Source organism: Zerene cesonia, chromosome 3 (genome assembly GCF_012273895.1).
Source record: "Zerene cesonia ecotype Mississippi chromosome 3, Zerene_cesonia_1.1, whole genome shotgun sequence".
In the NCBI taxonomy this organism is placed as follows: domain Eukaryota; kingdom Metazoa; phylum Arthropoda; class Insecta; order Lepidoptera; family Pieridae; genus Zerene; species Zerene cesonia.
In genome coordinates, this window is record NC_052104.1 from 4,893,146 (window position 1) to 4,910,808 (window position 17,663).

At 34.4% G+C, this 17,663-nt stretch overlaps 1 protein-coding gene across 2 annotated transcripts in view; it reads right to left on the reverse strand.

Moving 5' to 3' along the window:
• Positions 1-289: 289 nt before the first annotated feature.
• The window catches only part of LOC119837342 (autophagy-related protein 16-1), a 124,120-nt gene continuing 106,746 nt past the window's right edge, over positions 290-17,663 (reverse strand). For both annotated transcript variants that reach the window (XM_038362907.1, XM_038362899.1), the window contains 4 exons: positions 16,613-16,697; positions 15,955-16,101; positions 9,399-9,525; positions 290-3,725 (listed from right to left, as the gene is read on the reverse strand). In XM_038362907.1, the coding sequence (XP_038218835.1) occupies positions 9,432-9,525; positions 15,955-16,101; positions 16,613-16,697 (326 nt within the window). In that variant the 3' untranslated portion in view covers positions 290-3,725; positions 9,399-9,431. The remainder of the gene's footprint in view (positions 3,726-9,398; positions 9,526-15,954; positions 16,102-16,612; positions 16,698-17,663) is intronic.

A 17,663-nucleotide genomic window follows, 5' to 3' on the forward strand; every position in this document is an offset into this window, starting at 1 on the left:
ACAGAATCAAGCAATTATCTGTCCATAGCTGCAATGCCTTTTTTTTGGTGACACCCAACGGAGCTTTTATATGAGTCTGAACTATCATCACCCGTTGCCCCAATAAAAGTAAAACTTCCATTTCTTACATAATGCGTGCAATGAAGTTAAATTTATCGACTTAACATATTTTATAACCAGGGTCCTAAATTTCAGCGTACGACATCACCTGCGTAAGCAGGTACAACCTATTTAAACCTGCATTATGCAATATGATAAACTGAAATGGGTTAAAAATAAAACAAATATCTCTGAGTGTACTTTTTATTTATAATATGTCGTACAATCGAGAACATATAATTTCCACGCACCCACTTCATTCTATTTACAAGCTTGCTCACGTTGTGCTACAAAATATATCATTTTATTTATAAAAATAATATAAATTTTAAGATTTATACAACAACTTACATACTAGTCTCTCGCAGCGATAAAAGAGAATTATGAAACAATTGTTTAATGTTAACATTATGCTTTCACAACACAATAGGCAATGTACTATTCAGTTATAAGAAGATTTATCATTTTATTACACAGGAAAGGAGAGGCTAAGAAAAATATAAGATACTCCGCGTAGAATTTGTGAATATTTGTTACTTTTAAGTACTATTAATTATTGATTCTTTCATCTCAATATGCAGAGGTAAACAATAATAAAATTTGTACGGAAATGTTTGTGAAATGTTTTTGGTAGAAAATGTTTTTTTTAGAGTATAATTGGCATATGTTTTGATCAGCACATATATCAGTTTCAATAAAAAATAACGTATGAAAATATACGTAATAAACTGTTAGATCGGCTATCTGTGACTTTATCAAGAAGCTGTGAAACTGGCCTTAAGTGATATAATGAAGATTTCCATAAAAAAAAAGCAGAATAAAGTTATCATACTGACAATCGCTATAATATTAAGGCTGACGGAGTTGGAGTGTGATGTTGCTGTATGAAAGAGAATTCAAAGAATTTCTTTACGCATCAAGTTTGTAATAAAATAAGGAATTGTTCTTACAAATAATCGAAACTAATGTTATGATTCTATATAACATTAAAACTTACAGAGTGATGTAAACATTCTTATATTATCGACAACAGTCTTCGTCAACTTTGCGAAAAATTCATTTATATGGATAACATGACATTCCAAGTAATTCTTATAGAGAATTTCGTAAAAAATTGAGAGTTTAATCGGGCATCTTAATATCAAAACATGCATATACATGTAAAGAGCATGCAAGATTTATAATCCTCCAAATTTAATGAATATCGTTAAAACATTTGTGCTTAATAATGTTATAAATTTAATAATAAATATTTGAAAGGCACACAACTTAGTCGCATAGTTATCGAGCCAGTTTACCTAGCAATATAAAGCAGATACTTAATATAACTTAAAAACCATTTATGAAACATAATAATCTTTTCAGGAAACAATCTATAAATCAATAAATCATGTATTTTAATTGGCACCGAGATGACGAATTACCAAAAAAAAAAGAAAACACGGCGAAAAAAAAAATATCTCAATGTTGTATAAATGAACAAAAAACATAATAATAACAATAAAACTAATGCAAATTAAACAATATCCAAATTTGAATCCCTCACAAAATCAACAAACCAAAAAAAAAAAACAAAATCCAATCTTTTTCATCAAAAACAGCCATAGAATACACGTGACTAGCTACCGATACGGCTAACACCATAAGAGCTATAAAAAATTGATCCTAAACATTGATTGAGTATAACACTAGCGTCTTTCAGAGTGTATGACATGTTTTTTGGCAAGAACATTAATCTAGAGAGACGAGGCGCCGTTATTCGTATGCAAACTAGGCGCACTATACAGGTATTATATGAGGAAGACAAACGGAGCGTAATTTAGGCGTCGCGTAGTGTGAAATTCGAACCGTCTGGTCGGACAAAAGATCTAAAAAGAAAGCCTGTACGTGCTTAATGAAATCGTACAAAAAATATATACGACGATGATGGTGTTTTAGCACGTGATGGTGTTCTTAGAATACAATAACAGCGTTTGAAAATAAACATCCAAATAACCTGAATATCTTAGTCGACCTTAAACTATATTTGTATAATGATAAAAATTATTATGCCATTGTCAAGTTACTTCGATTTATAAGAGACGCTTTAATACAACGACAATGTCAGTATTTACGCAAAATTGCGTTCATAGACTGAAAAAGTCGTATAATACTAATTATCTTAATAACCGGTGAGAGAGTTCTATTATTAAACAATAGACGACAAAAAAGAACTAATGGTTTTTATCCATGTCGTTCGGCGAGCTTATAGCACTCTGTGGCGCCGTGGTTTTTTACCGAATTCCAGGTGCGGTCCGCGTCGCAGTAGTTTCGGGTAATTAAGCGGTCGGTAACGCGTAATTACATGTAAAAATAGCGTTAAATAAATGCGGGGTCATTGGTCTTTAAAAAATTACGGAGCGTGTCTGTCAAAACAAACGCCAGAGGGTTATAGATGTCGGCTGCGTTATCGGACCACAGCGTTGGTAATAGGGAATGCGCAGGGCTATCATACGTGAAATATTTTGCCTTGCGTTTAAAAAAAATATGGAAGACGTGATTCTAACAGGTAGCATCACTTTAATAAACAGATAAATAGAATTAGCGGAATAAGAATCTAAAACCAGGTTATCCGTTACATACATACAGACGTACATGATTTTGCATTCCTAGCCGGTATATATGTACACATTCATTAAAACCAGAACAGACAGAAATATTAGCAATAATATGATCACTGTGACAGTTTCATAAGAAGCAGATGTGCGGCAACCCTAAGTATAGAGCATAGAGCATAGAGTATAGACAACAGTTTATTGATCGCGGGAATCGGCCGCTAGTGGTCGCATTGTGTGCTAATGAGTGGTCGGGAGCGCATGTGCCCTCCGATCCCGCGCACTAAGGAAAACAAATATGAATTCGCGCTGACAACACGACGGTTATTAGTTATCGTGCACCGCCGTGGATTGGACATCGCCTTATGAATTTTATTCGTATTAATTATTATTTCATGTAACGCTGACCGCTCCTTTTTGGGTACCCGCACGCTTAGTTTAATTTGTACCGGGAAATATTGGTCATGAAATTATACTGAAGATAATTTACATAAAAAAAAAAAATAGACAAAACGATATCCAATCAAACAATTATATTTAAATTTTAAATAGCCCAGGAAGTGAGATGGAAAATCTATTATGCGCATAAATTTATGATGGCAAAAGTGAACCTAAAATCGAACAAACGAGACATATTCTACAATCCTTATGTAACACTAAGGAATGAAATGTAATTTTGCATCATGTAGACGAGTAAAAAAACAGCAATTGCAACCGAGCGTAAAATACTTGAAAGCACCCTCCAATTACAAATTTTACACCGTCCAATTAGTATTAACAAATAGACAATCGTATAAAAACGTATTGTATTTTTTTATTGGCATCGATCGATATCTGTATAATAATACATGTTTTACCGGCTCTGTGTGGACATGAAAAAGTGTAGAATGTAGATGCTATCGTCATGTTTTGAACACGTCAATGCACCCGCAACTACGTAAGTCTTTGCAGAATGTCCGTTTTGAGCCCGCGCAGAAGCTCCAACATCTCTCCGCTTTCGCCTTCCGCTGCCGGTGACTCCGGTCGGAGAATCTGGAAAAAACGAATTGCATATATACTATTGTTTATTCTTTGACAACATCGATGTTGAATTTGATTTTCGTTCGCATTATGTTTTAATTTCTATACATTATTTATATATGTATTTGAGTTTTCCCAAATATGTGACCTTGATTTTTTTACGTTTCTTTTATTTTTAAATAAATGTTGTTTAGAGTGTTCTTGTTTTTTAAGATTCCATAAGAACATATTGATATTATGTTTGCTTAATACCTGCATGTACAAAATGTAAGAACGCCACGCTCGATTGGACCACTAATGTTAAGAAATATAAGAATTAAATTATTAAATCATATCAAAAGGTAAATTTTCCCATACTTTCATCAAATTTGATATTTATTTATTACGCATAAATTAATTGCCCCTTGGTGAGGTACCTACCGTTAGTGGATGAATATAATCATTCTGATTATTGCTTGCTGATTCAAATTAAATTGTAATTCGCTATTCAAATATTGTAAATAGGTGTAACGGAATGCGGTATCCATAATACAAACCAGACTACAAGATACATATAAACATAAAGATTACAATAACGTTATGGGTCTATATCGGTTTATAAGTTCAGACGAGGTCGCAAAATTTCATAAATAACTTTGGGCAGTTATCTATTATAAACAGAAATGCAAACCCATTTCGCAGAATATAGTCTTAGTGTAAATGTCATTTCCACAAAGCAAATATTTCCATTCTGTTATGCAGTATGGAACGGAAAACACGTTGAAATAGATACGTTTATTGTAGAGTAACCGTTATTAACACTTCTCATATATTTGTATATCACAGCACTATTTCAAATCGATTCGAGCACTCGATTTATATCGTTCGTTAGTGAATTGCCGACGCAAACCCATGTATTTATATTTCTATGTATGGAATCAAATCTAACATCTCGCCTAATAAATGCATATTTGATGGTTAGATCTAATTCTAAAATGGTCGAAGAAAAATTACAGTCTGCGGAGAAGATTTTTCAAGTTATGCGATTTGGAGAAATGACTTGTAATAAAGACAAATTGCTCGAGAGTATCACACAAACGATGAAATGATAGCTTCCAAAAAAAGATAATTCAATTGCGATAATTTACTAAAACCCGCTCGGAGGCAAATTGTTTCGTTTAGATGTTTAGAGGAAATAAAAGTCGACCCACATTTTAAGACAAGAGATAGTCATCGCAAAAAGTTTAACGAATGGGACATAGGCAATGAGAGTATTCCGTGGCCATTGTAATAGATTTCTGAGAACGATTTGCTAATAACCGATATTAAATCGGCACTAGGTGTTGCGAGGACTGCCGGCAAACAAAAAGAGCTAGGTATAATTATTTCTAGAACGGTAAATTGTTCCTAATGAGTCGCTTATTGGCGAATTAACATCACGTTACGGTCAGTTGTCTTCGTTTTCTGTTACCTCTAAATGGCTGTTAAGGATCCTTTGATAAGGGATTGCATAAGATTCTAATTAGCAAGGTGATATAAACCAGTTACTATATTTATCTCTTCAAACTGTTATGATACAGGAATTTCGCATAACCGAGATGACAGGAGCGGAAATTTTCTTGGCGGCCTTTTTTGCTTTTTTTATAATGTCCAATGAATAGTATGGAAGCCAATGGAGTTGACAGCGATGATAAAAAAAGATTTGGCATTACTTTAATTATAGGTTATACGATTACAAACCAATCTTTATAACGGTAGGTTCTGCCAACACATAGAAAAGTTTGAATATAAATAAAACAGTATTCAATCTTGGCGTGCCGACTAATTAATTATTGATTGATGAAAAATGTGAACACTGGGCGGGTTTTGCTATTATTGTTATGTTGAATAGAAAAATTCTATTTCCGTTCTCTTATAAACTTCGCATATAATATATGTATGATGAATCTGTACTTATAAATATATCCTTGAAACATGATATACAAAGAACTGTTTTAGAAATTGTAATACAATAGATTAGTATAGACAGTACACACAATAATATTATACACTACATTTTTCACATCTTTTTAGCATATTCTTGCAATAAACAAAAGTCCGACCCAGAGAAAGCCTTGACAAGTTATTTATATTGAACAGTATTTTATTTATGAACGTATCAGTTAGAGGTGACAGTGCGTTATCAATTCGCATGCGATTAAGATCTGAGCTTCGTGCGTTGATTGGCCGGGTCATTACGCCGAAACGTACTCACTGGACCGCATAAAACAACGGTATCCCGAGGCTGCCTTAGCCGCGAGCTATGTCGTTATGTGTATCCAATAGACCCAGCTATTTGTTTACATGGCCAATTAAAATATATTTATTGATGTGTAATTTTTATATCGAATTAATTACTATGGTAAATAAAGATCCAATTAAACAGTAATCGACGTAGGCGGCGACATCAAAACCGCTAATTGCGATTTACGATTTATGAATGAACATTTACGTTCTGGGTGTCGGCAGTCGACATTGTTGGAAAATTGAAATCGACGACAAGAAAGTCAATGGGCCGACGGTAGTACGCCATTTGGCGATAAAAAGATACTGATCACGTACAGAAATTTGACTGTAATAATTTCTCCGCTTAATTCTGTCGATAGAGGTGTAAATGGAGCGTAGAACGCAATCCGATATACGTAACGCAATCGAGTTAAAATTGAGGAGGTGCCGTGGTGTGATAGATGATTGGAAATCGTTTTGATACTTCCTGTTGCCACTTTGTCATTTATTAGATCGTGCGAATAGATTACATTTTTGATTGATATACATAGTACAGAAAATAAAACTTTATTCAAGAATCTTTACAAGAATACAATGTTAGGCAAGCCATACACGCTACGGTCTGCCGGAAAGGTCCACCTGAGCAAGTATGCCTGCGCAGGTAGACCGGAATGTCCCCATACACGCTACCAATGTTTGGTTAACCTGCACAGGCATAGCTGCACAGATGACCTCTACGGTAGACCGTAGCGTGTATGGCTTGCCTTAGGGTTTCAAATCTGTGCAGTTTGTAACATTTGATATCACTAAAATAATGCATGATATGCAGTTAAACCTAACCTTGTTCATTTTTTATTTGAAATTATTAATTATTTGTACACGGACTAAAATTTTAACAGCATGATTAAGCGAGAGGACACTATAATATATACCATATAATTGGTATTTAACCTTGTACTAAATTTATGGATATTGGAAATTTTAAATTATCGAATTCTTTGAGATGAAGAAGAAGTTGTTTTAGACAAAAAACGGTTTTTTTATATAAAATGGCGCCATTTCAAAGAGCCATCGACATAATTTATTAATAAAAATATCGCTGTGACCTATTTGATAGACGCATTAAATGTATAGCATTGTTATAATATCTCTTCTATTAAAATGTTATAAAGATTAACCTTTTAAAGTGAAGACAGATATATCTAAATTAAAAATAAAAGAAGTCTGTCAATTATCGAACGCTTATTATATGCTTGCAAGCATTTAAAAAAAATAATAATTTAGAATTAAATATGTAAGTGCGTCAAGATAATCTGGTACTGTCGCGTCACTTTCTGGAACTGAATTTTAGTTTTTTAGGCTTTACGACCCACTTCCTATTGTATGTGATAACTAGATTTGGCAAATTCTCTCCGGCCGTGAAATCTTATTAAAGCGAGATGTTTAAGTGAAGGTGCCGATATTATAATACCGTTCTGTACATTCACGTCGAGACAATATGGTTCGGTCAGCACGAACCCATACATACTTGTACAAAAACCCAATGAAAGTCGAAAGTCACGCTTTCACTTGCCGGCGATTTTGTATTGTGCGTCATAAGCACTAAACTCATTTTTAACAAAGGTGAATTATAGACCCGATGGCCGAACTATCAGAGGCAAGCGATTAGGTCAGTCGAGAACATTACCCCAGTGTGTGCTATTGATCGCTCCAATCATACTAATTTCATTCATTTAACAGACAGGCTTTCATTAACGCCTCTCTTCAAATGTTTTATTCAAACCGTCGAGTGTTAATACACGCTTTGAGACAATACAAAAAGAAAGCCTTTATATTGTTATATTGTTTGTCGGAATGATTCCGTTTAATGTTGTTTACTTGACGAGATTTTAGAAAGAATAAACAGATTCCTTTACACATTGAGGGAGAATTTGTCACATAAATAGGTGCTGATTTATGAGAAGTGTAACCTTATCCTAACACCTGAATTTATAGTAACGGTTATATAACACGCGAAGGTGTGACATCACGATAACTGTGCGGCTCGTCACAGTGACATGTCAAGCTGGGGTCGCCCGTTAGGAGGTCACAGACAGACAATTATGCAGTCTGGACATGTTCATTGATGATAATATTTAGAATTTTTTAATGTTATAGTTATAAACTAAATGGCAATGGCCTAAGATTTAGTACTAAGACAACTATCATAGATCGCAACTATGTTTTTATGGGCTGTTACAAGAGGTTCCTGTCCTGTGTTGAGACAGGGCATTTTTCATATGACACTACAATATGTAACTTTGACATGAGATGTTGGACATTGTAGAATCTGATAACAAATAATATTACGGTGACATGAAATTATTTCCTTATTTAGAAATACAAATAATAATAAAAGCTGTGTAAATAATAAAAAAAATTATATACAATTACTATTAGGCCATATATTAAAGCACTAAAAGATTCTTCTTGTTTTTAATTCACATCATATATAACATGCAAAACCCGATCAATTAAAGCTTCGGTCATGCAATTGTAAACAACTACCACAAATTCCATGATACCCTATTCTATTCTTTCACAGACGTGATAAATATTCACGATATTAACATCTCCTTTTTATGGCTGCACAGCAATAAAGGTCGTGTTATCTTGTTAAAAAACGTACGTATTCTTTGCTCAACAGCTATAAGTCCACTTATAGCTAATTATCACACCCCGCCCTTTCTTCGTAGGTAACGATACATTTTGTTGCGCTATCAATGTAATACATCGCTTTGGATAATAGTTTTAAACTCCACCTGCTATTGAGGTTAAAATATTCTTCATCTTTTACTTATATCGGATTAATATGGGTAAATAGTATAGGCGAGCAGATTATAACTTACCTGAGACTTTTAAAAGATAGTCTAAGAGAAGCGAATAATAATGATTGTAAATTCTTTACTCAAAATAATAATTTATAACAAAACTCCACGAATTTTCATTTACATCAACTGCAGCGAACAGATCGCGTCTTCGAGGCTTTAGTAAATACGTTTTATTAGTACAATGTTTCCCTGATATTTTTTTTGTGTTAGATTTTACGAGAGTATTATAGATTTAGACATGAAATGCTTTGTAACGGATTTATATTTCGAAGCACTTTGAACTTCCTTGTATATCATTTTCAATTTAATTGACCGCCAATAATAACTACACAGCATAAATCAGATATGCAATAGGAAATCATTACAAACGCAGAAAGTGCCAATTGCCATAAATTAAATCGATCAATACACGCACATCTAATTGACATGTGCGTTAAGCTTCAAGATAATAATCATTGCAATAATTGAAACCGAACGACTTATCAAGCGTAATGCGGGACGATAGCATCTGTCCGTACCTGAAGTGTGCTTATCTCGCAGAATGGTATATAATTGCGTATGTGATAATTACCTGCGCCGGCTGGCCGGTGTGGTCCCATGCTTGTCACAAGTCGCCCCAAATGACGGCTCGCTTCCCGCGGTCCACGGATGCTAGAAGCCCCGACTGCGGGTGCCAAGACACAGCCGTCACCGCTGACCTGAACAAAAATAAAAGTTACAGGAAACCATTCGTACAGCTTCATTTATCTTTTTTTTTATTGACGGATCTATTTGTTTGGTTTCTTTTCTCCGTTGCGTTGATTAATGATTTTGTTGTGGATTTATTTGGTCTTAGCGTAAGTAGTGGGAAGTGTATTGATTAATGTTGAACTAGTTTCTAGCTCTAATGATGATGTTATTGAAAATTATATGTCACGGTTAAAATAATCAGCATTGAAACCCGCACAAAAGGCATTAAACATATCCTCAAATGGTTGAGTTATAAGTACTCGTAGTTAGTGTAGTGTAAAGTCTCAAAATAAGCGGAATTTTTGCAATTCCGTTTAGTAATGGCAAAGCTATGCCTTAATAGCATTACGTCTAGGAAAGCAATAGATAAAGCAATATAGGAATACATTAAATAATTCTTCGGTAATAACGGTTCCGTATATCGTGTTTTTTGCAAAAGGCTCTCCATAAAAGTAGTAATTGGATAAAACAATTGAATATAACTTGAGATATGCCAAAGTAATATCAGCGAGTCCCGTTAATAAAATTGAATAATTGTTGAGTCTCAGCGAGTAAAGTCGTGAGAGACGAACATGTCAGATCGAGAACTCTAGTGAATAGCGAACCTTGAATAGTCAATCCCGATACTGATAAATCTCTCCTAGCATTTGAATCGCGAAGAGGAGGTTAAAATCGACAAATATATGAGCTTTGACATTTCTAACGCCGCTTTAACGCTAAGTAATGGTTCAGAATGAAATATCTGCCAAAGGCGAGCTCACGATTGAAAATGAATGGGGCTTATCACATTTGTAAGTATAAATTCAACTTTTAGCTTAAACGTAAGAGACTTTTCTTTACATAATTTGACGCTGAAACTGGGAGCAATAAGTTTGATGTTTACGATGTACATCTCGCATCGTGTAATAAATGAGATTTTTATGTTGTCATTTTGTACTTATATGGTACTGTATCTTTCGGAGGTTTTGACAAAATCTAAGTTCACAAGGCCATAAAGCAACACCAGACACTGGTACATATTAAAGAACTGGTGCATTTTGTGCTGTCACCGTTACATTTCTCAGAATAGATCATGCCTCCATGTTTATAAAAAGTTTTAAACTATAAACGTATATGATATAACATCATAAACACCTCAACTAACTCGTAGAAAAGGAATCATGTCGATAGTATTGATCGTTATCAGCTATAATATCTCATTCTCAAGTCGTATTGGCCACTAAATGTTATATGACCGTGCGAATTATGCTTTATTATTCACAAGAACTTGGGATGTTAAGTGTGATATGCACTACAGAGAAAACTTAAACTAGATAAAAGTGCGATTCACCGTAATATTAGTATTTAATCTCAAGAAGATTATGAATTTACCAGTACCAGGAAGCACATAGAATTAAATACAAGATAACCATTGGTAACGTGCGTTAATAAATAGAAATTTGTTGTGTACGTGGAATGTTTGTTGAAATTAAAGTGATTAAAATGGTGACATGAAAATCGTACCAATTACAGGAAATAATAATGAGTATTTAGTTAGTGCTGATGCTGACTGCTTTATAGCTTTATTACCGTATTTATCCGCGATAAAGGCTAGCATAAACAAGAATTAGAGAGGAGTATGCGCGGTTCGTTTACACATACCGCTTCTGGTTTCGTATAACGAGCCTCTCAGCCAATGGCCAATTTGGAAGCAGGAAGGCACATGCCGCGCCAAAATCGGGAACCGGCTATTGTCCTTTGAAATAAATAGGTTGAACGCATGCTCTTAATACCGCGCTGATTTAATTAGAAAATAAATTATCGGCGAAAGTAATATCGATATTTTAGAAAGTACAAAATAAAGGCAACTAACTGGTTTCAACATACACGATTTAAAATTAATGGTATGTGGCCCTTCAATAAACAGTTACTGTAAACGTGCATTTAATTAAAACGTTTTGATAGATAACAGAATTCCTTTCAATTAGTCGATATATCCGATATACCAATGAGAGAGGTCAAATTATTCACGGCGCATCAACTATAGAGATGCTCATTTAATAACTCAATGTGCACGATCATCAAATTGAAACAGAATCTAATATTTTGTTGAGGAATTTTCAACTAGCTTTATAGTGTGAATCCATTCCTAGTTTTAAGACATACGAAAGGACAACCATTAGTTAATTATATGTTAAGAAGGTCCTGTGTCTTTCGATTGTGGGTTGATGAAAAAATTAAAAATCAGATCTAGTTTTTTTCTAACTTTTTATGGATTATAAGTTTTACTATATATATGTATTAATTGCAAATAAATATTTGTTACGCATGCCTTCGCCAATACAGTGAACGAGTAATAAACAGTACGTTTCCTGGGAAAAGAAAGATTCCTAGATTAGTTCAACTGATTCATCCGTTCGGCCGGTGGACACATCTGGTGAGTACAAAGGACAGTAGCTTCGATTATCTAGGTATGATAAACGCAGGCATGGCTGTTTTAAACTCTAACTTGGATATCTATAACACAATGTTAAACGATCACAACTTTTCAAAGCACCTCAGCTGAAAATACATTTCGTATTGATTCTGTTAAAAATAAGCTTTCTGTTTTTTTTTTAATCCACGATCGAATGTTCCTTATTCAAATGACTAGCATAATAGGTACGTTTGAGCTCGCCTTGATTCATAACCGCATTACACCGCCTACTATTTTTGCCAACGGGTGCCCAATACAGTAACTTTAATAAGAAACTCTAGGGGTCAGTTACCTTTATCCCTTGTGGATTTGCATTATAACTTGTGCCAAGATATTTTTTAATTAAAATATCAATAAAGATATTCAATTAATGGCTATCTATTGATTTTTTATATGATAAATAACATATTGTAATTGGTAATGGGAAAGGCCAGACCACCTATTCTATTATATAATAAAAAATTTTAATTAATGTTCCATTAAATGTAGAGAATATTCCAGATACCAGTTCATATAAGAGTGTTAACTTCGTTGTAAAAGTTTTACACGATCAACATCATAAAATTCAAATCATAAAGTTTAAGCCGGAAAGGTTTAACTATTATTACATTTCCTACTTATAATCGTAAATAGTTAAGGAAACCTTGATTCAATAATAATATCACCTGCCTGTAATGTTATAAAAATTGCAGTGATATTAAGCCGTTCTGAAGGTTTATGAAACTGTTCTGTTAATCCTAGAACTGATTAGATTATCACTCCAATTATAAAGATTATAAGTTACAACTTCGTGTGCGGCACGCGAACCCGCAGTTAAATACAATATTAATTACAAAGACGAGATTCAGCCAATTCTATCTAAGCCTCTTTAATTAAAGTTCATATTTTTTTATTAATTTCAATTGTTTTTCTCTCGTTCCCCTTACGTAAATTGTATATCGCGCGCGAGATGCGTGGCGTGTGTTTAATTTTTTAATTGAATGCAGATTTATTGTTTGGCTTTTATTGAATCCATTCTAGACATGAGTATCGATAAAATCCACGTTTAGAATTTATACGTAAAATTTTATGCGGCCGTAAACTGTAATGTGGTGTTAATTACATTTTGAAAGTAGGATCCCTGCTAGCTGCAAGTGAATGAGGCCAGATACGAGCGGTGGTATTTTCTGAAATACGTTATCGCCATGGTAAATCAATGTCTTTCGGCCATTATGTTTAATAATTTTCGCTGGGCGCCGCTATCTAAAGTGATATGAATCAACGATAAATCGTCAGGCTGTACGATAAATCATAATATACACGGCGACAATAAGTACGCAGGCATATGTCGCATACGTTCCTGTTAATACTGGCGGGCCCCTGCTGCGTGTGGACGGCGCGGTACCGGGGCACCGATAACAGTCAGGCGTGCGATAGCGCCCGCGCACGCTCGTCACCGAGGCGCTCCATTGTGCATATCCGGAAATGTCCTCCATGCAATGTTCGTTAGACAACTAATCCGTTTGACTTGCTAATATTAATATAATAGTTTGAGGATGTTTCTGGTTGTAATATATAAAGGCGTGTAATATGTATTAACTTATTTTGATAACGATTTTCTTAATCTATCTATATAGGTTAAGGAATTAAGGAACAAGACTGTTTCCACATGATTTTTTTTTGCTATTATATACATCGCAAAAATTGTTTTCACGCAGCGAGCGGTAATGGTAAGGACATCATCAATATGCCAGGTATTATGCTAGGAACGCGACAACATGGGACATAAATGTTTCCACAGGAACTTGCAAGATTCAAAGCACGTTAAAGAGATTTTATTGCAATAATGTTAATAAGTCTATCTAGATAAGAACACTTGCCCTTATATCTCGTGGCACGTAAAACAGTTTTATTGTGGGTGTGTTGAACCCGTTCGCGGTTTATGAAACGCGAAACAATAGCTAAACCAAAACGAAAAGCAATCTTTATTGTTCATCTCGCTCTATTTCGATATTGCTGTACTATTTAAATTGATTCCCATCAAGGGATATATAACTAGTTTTGTGTGCGAACGGTAAATCAGTGCTTTTAGACTGTTTATGTTTCTAAGCGCAATGAAATCGATTATAATTACATCACTAAAACTACATTGTATAAAACAAATTCGCTTCCCTCTGTCTGTCTCTATGTCTTAATCGGGTATAGTAAATCGGGTCGCTAGTTCAATTATAACAGACAATTTATAGATACTGTTATTTTCTTTAATATCTATTTAGTATCAGCATTGCACCCGTGCGGAGCCGGGGCGGGTCGCTAGTTTAATTATAACAGACATTACATAGATACTATTATTTTCTCTGAAATCATTTTAAGTTTACCCAAACAACGAGAAGTAAGTACGACCCATATAATAAATTTATAAAGTGATAAATCTTAAAAAATATTAAAACATAAACCATTTTCAAAGGACTAGGTAATTTTATGCATAATAACTTAAAATATGAACTCATAATCGAGGGCAACAAATATGTTGAACCAAGTTAGATGTATGAATCATATCAAAATCAATCAAGCAATGGGAGGATGATTACACTATGTTGTATGATCACATAGTAAATGATAAGAGAATTCCAGAGATGATCGTCGACTGTGCTTCAGTAGTTAGTGTGTCGTGTGGGAAATAGAAATTTGCAAAGAGACAGCAAAAGCTGACGTCGACCTCACGATTTCAATTGTCCATGCGAAATGTACCAACTAAACGATGTCACGAGCGAAGCAGTTTTAGTGTGAATTGCAAGGTCATAAAAGTGCTTGATGAAATATAATGGTATGTCAAAATATGAGTTAATGTTCAGCGACGCTTTAATTTTGTATCAACTGAGCCAATTGTACATTTATTTAAAATGTCCCCAAATGGCAACTCATGCTTATCATTTAATTTTTAGTTTTATAGCATTGAAATGATTTATAAATGAGAAATTTTGAAAGAATAGAAAAAATTGGGGTGCCCCTTAGGCACATGAAACCGAAAGAGTAGAAGAAATTTGATTACTGTGGCAGGATCACGGGTGGCCGAGAGGCTAGGCGTTGCTACGGTTAGGCAAGAAACGCAGGTTCGAATCCTGCCTCGTGATCAAATTTTTTCTATTCTTTCAAAATTTCTCATGCTTATCATTTTCTTTATTCAAGTAACTTTCAACAAACACTTCACACGTCCTCGAAATTGTCTCTCCTTTTTTTGTTTTCTAATCATTTTACAATGCGGATCATGTCAATTGTTTGCAATCCGTGCAATTCATTGTTGTTTGATTTGAGAAATGTATATAAAACAGTTTTCTCAAAGACACAAAATATCTATGATAGTATATCAATTCGAAATATGATCAAAATAAAGTGCATTGTATATAAAACTACCATTTTCGATCATGAGGCGATATTCAAATAGAAAGCAAAATGAATAGCGATCAAACAAGAACTCATAATTCTTAGCCACCATAAAGCTTAATATATTGAAATTTTCACATTAATTTCTTATACTTAACTTGATGCCCAATAAACGAAATTATTTACAGCCGACCAGCAGAAATCGTTAATGAACGCTTATTGTAAATTAGTTTCCGTATAGTATGTATTCATTGTGATTTACATCGCATATAAGGTACAACCGTTTATGTGGAGATTAAAGTGCTGGTTTATTGACAGCCACTACTATTAAGCCTAACATAATTAAGTTCAAGTATTTAGTTTTAGATCATTGGAAGTTCGGCTTCCAATGTGTTAAATTTTTATGCTGTGCGAAATACGTTACGAGAATTATATGATCCAATGCATATAATTTTTACTTGAAGGTAGAATAAAGAAAGATGAGAATAAAGGTATCGATTTGAGTTTTACAACGAAGAAAAGGAGGGTAAGGAAACAGTCGGATACATTAAAAGGAAATCTTTTCTGAAGAAGTACTCACGAATGATCCTTGAGCACGGCTTCAAGTCGTCCCGAATGCGTGTTCCACACGTAGGCAGCGCCGTCCGCCGCGCCCACCGCCAGCAGCCGCCCGCCCGGACCGAATGCGGCGCGCGACCAGTCGCAACCCACTTTGAACGAGTCGTGACTGTGGACCATACACAATATCTATATACGTAAGGACGATTGGAAACATTTAATTACATTATTAAGATAGATCAAATTTATGGTATATGGAAATTTGAGAAGGAACAAAATGAGTGAAATTCCGCAGATCGTACCTCATACATCAGACATCCTCATATGGAAAAAAATATCGAGACGTATTTTTATTGTTGTAAGAATTTTTATTTATTAGCAAGTAACACTGCCTGATATTATTGAACAAAAAACATCTTCTTTCAAGTATACTATAAACACATACGAGAATAATCAAGGTATGATTCCCAAATGTTGATAACCATATATTTTATTATTATGTAATTTACAAAGCTTTTTCCTCTCACCAATCTAAAGTACGTATCCTGTTTGTTTCAATATAATGAGTCACGAATTGTACGCGGAATCGCCACCTATCCTCAGGGTACCTGTCTGACTACTTTTTTAGATTTATAATTACTGTTTCGTCAACTAAATGTAAATTATTCAAATCATCTTACCTGAAAGAACGTACAATCGTGTTCATTCGTAAGTCTATTAGTTGTATGGTATCGTCTCGGACACACGCCAACAAATAATTACTGTCTGTAAATAAGTAAACATGTCATTTTTATAGCATTAAGACATAGCAACATTATACATCAGCAATAAAAGCTCGAAGGTCGAATTCTAATAAAGTATTGAATCAGTAACATAACTTTTCAATTAAGAAGACCTTTTATAAAATACAAAGAAACTTAATGTGGTTTGAATGTCTCTTTCAATGTGGCAGGAAATGAATATATCTAAATGCAACAAGACTTAAAAAGCTTCGCCATTTGACCCGTTATACGATACGAGGATATTTTAAAATGTCACCCAACCATGAGATGTGTCATGTTTGTAACGAATGCTTATAATAAAAAAACGGTTAAAATATTTACGATTGAAATGCAAAAACGACTGTTAAATTATACACGGACTCAAACATCCCATTCTGACAATTTATCTTGTGTACCGCCATCATGGTGTATTATTAGATACTTTATTGCTTTTCTATGTTCACGAGAGGATTAACCTCTGCGATTCCAAAACCTTTAAGGTAAAAAGCAGTTGAGACCGCTAGATTATGCCAGGATTATTATTAAATTAAATGAGACTTTAGAAGACGATAAGATCTTGCTAGCATTAATCATATTATTAGTCGACGTTGGACAATCAATTGGTGTTTCCTTTTGAAATATTACCGTAAAAGTGGCACGAGATGATTTCTAGCTAACCTTTGTTTCGTCCGATCGAAAAGTTTGTGTGTCTTGTTTGCAAGTATATAGAGAGTGATTATTTGGGTCGCCGCGATATCCGATGTTATTACAAGAGCACATCAACGCGTAACAGATGATTGATACTTTTGATGGATCTGGATCGAGCGTGACGTCTAACTGTGAACGGTCTCCCTATTTATTAGCCGATCGCTCGAGCGAGGTCGTCGGCGACGAATTCGACGTGATTCAATCAGTTTCCGAAACAGTGACGTCCAGACACTCCGAATTGAAGGTATCAATCTCGCCGTTT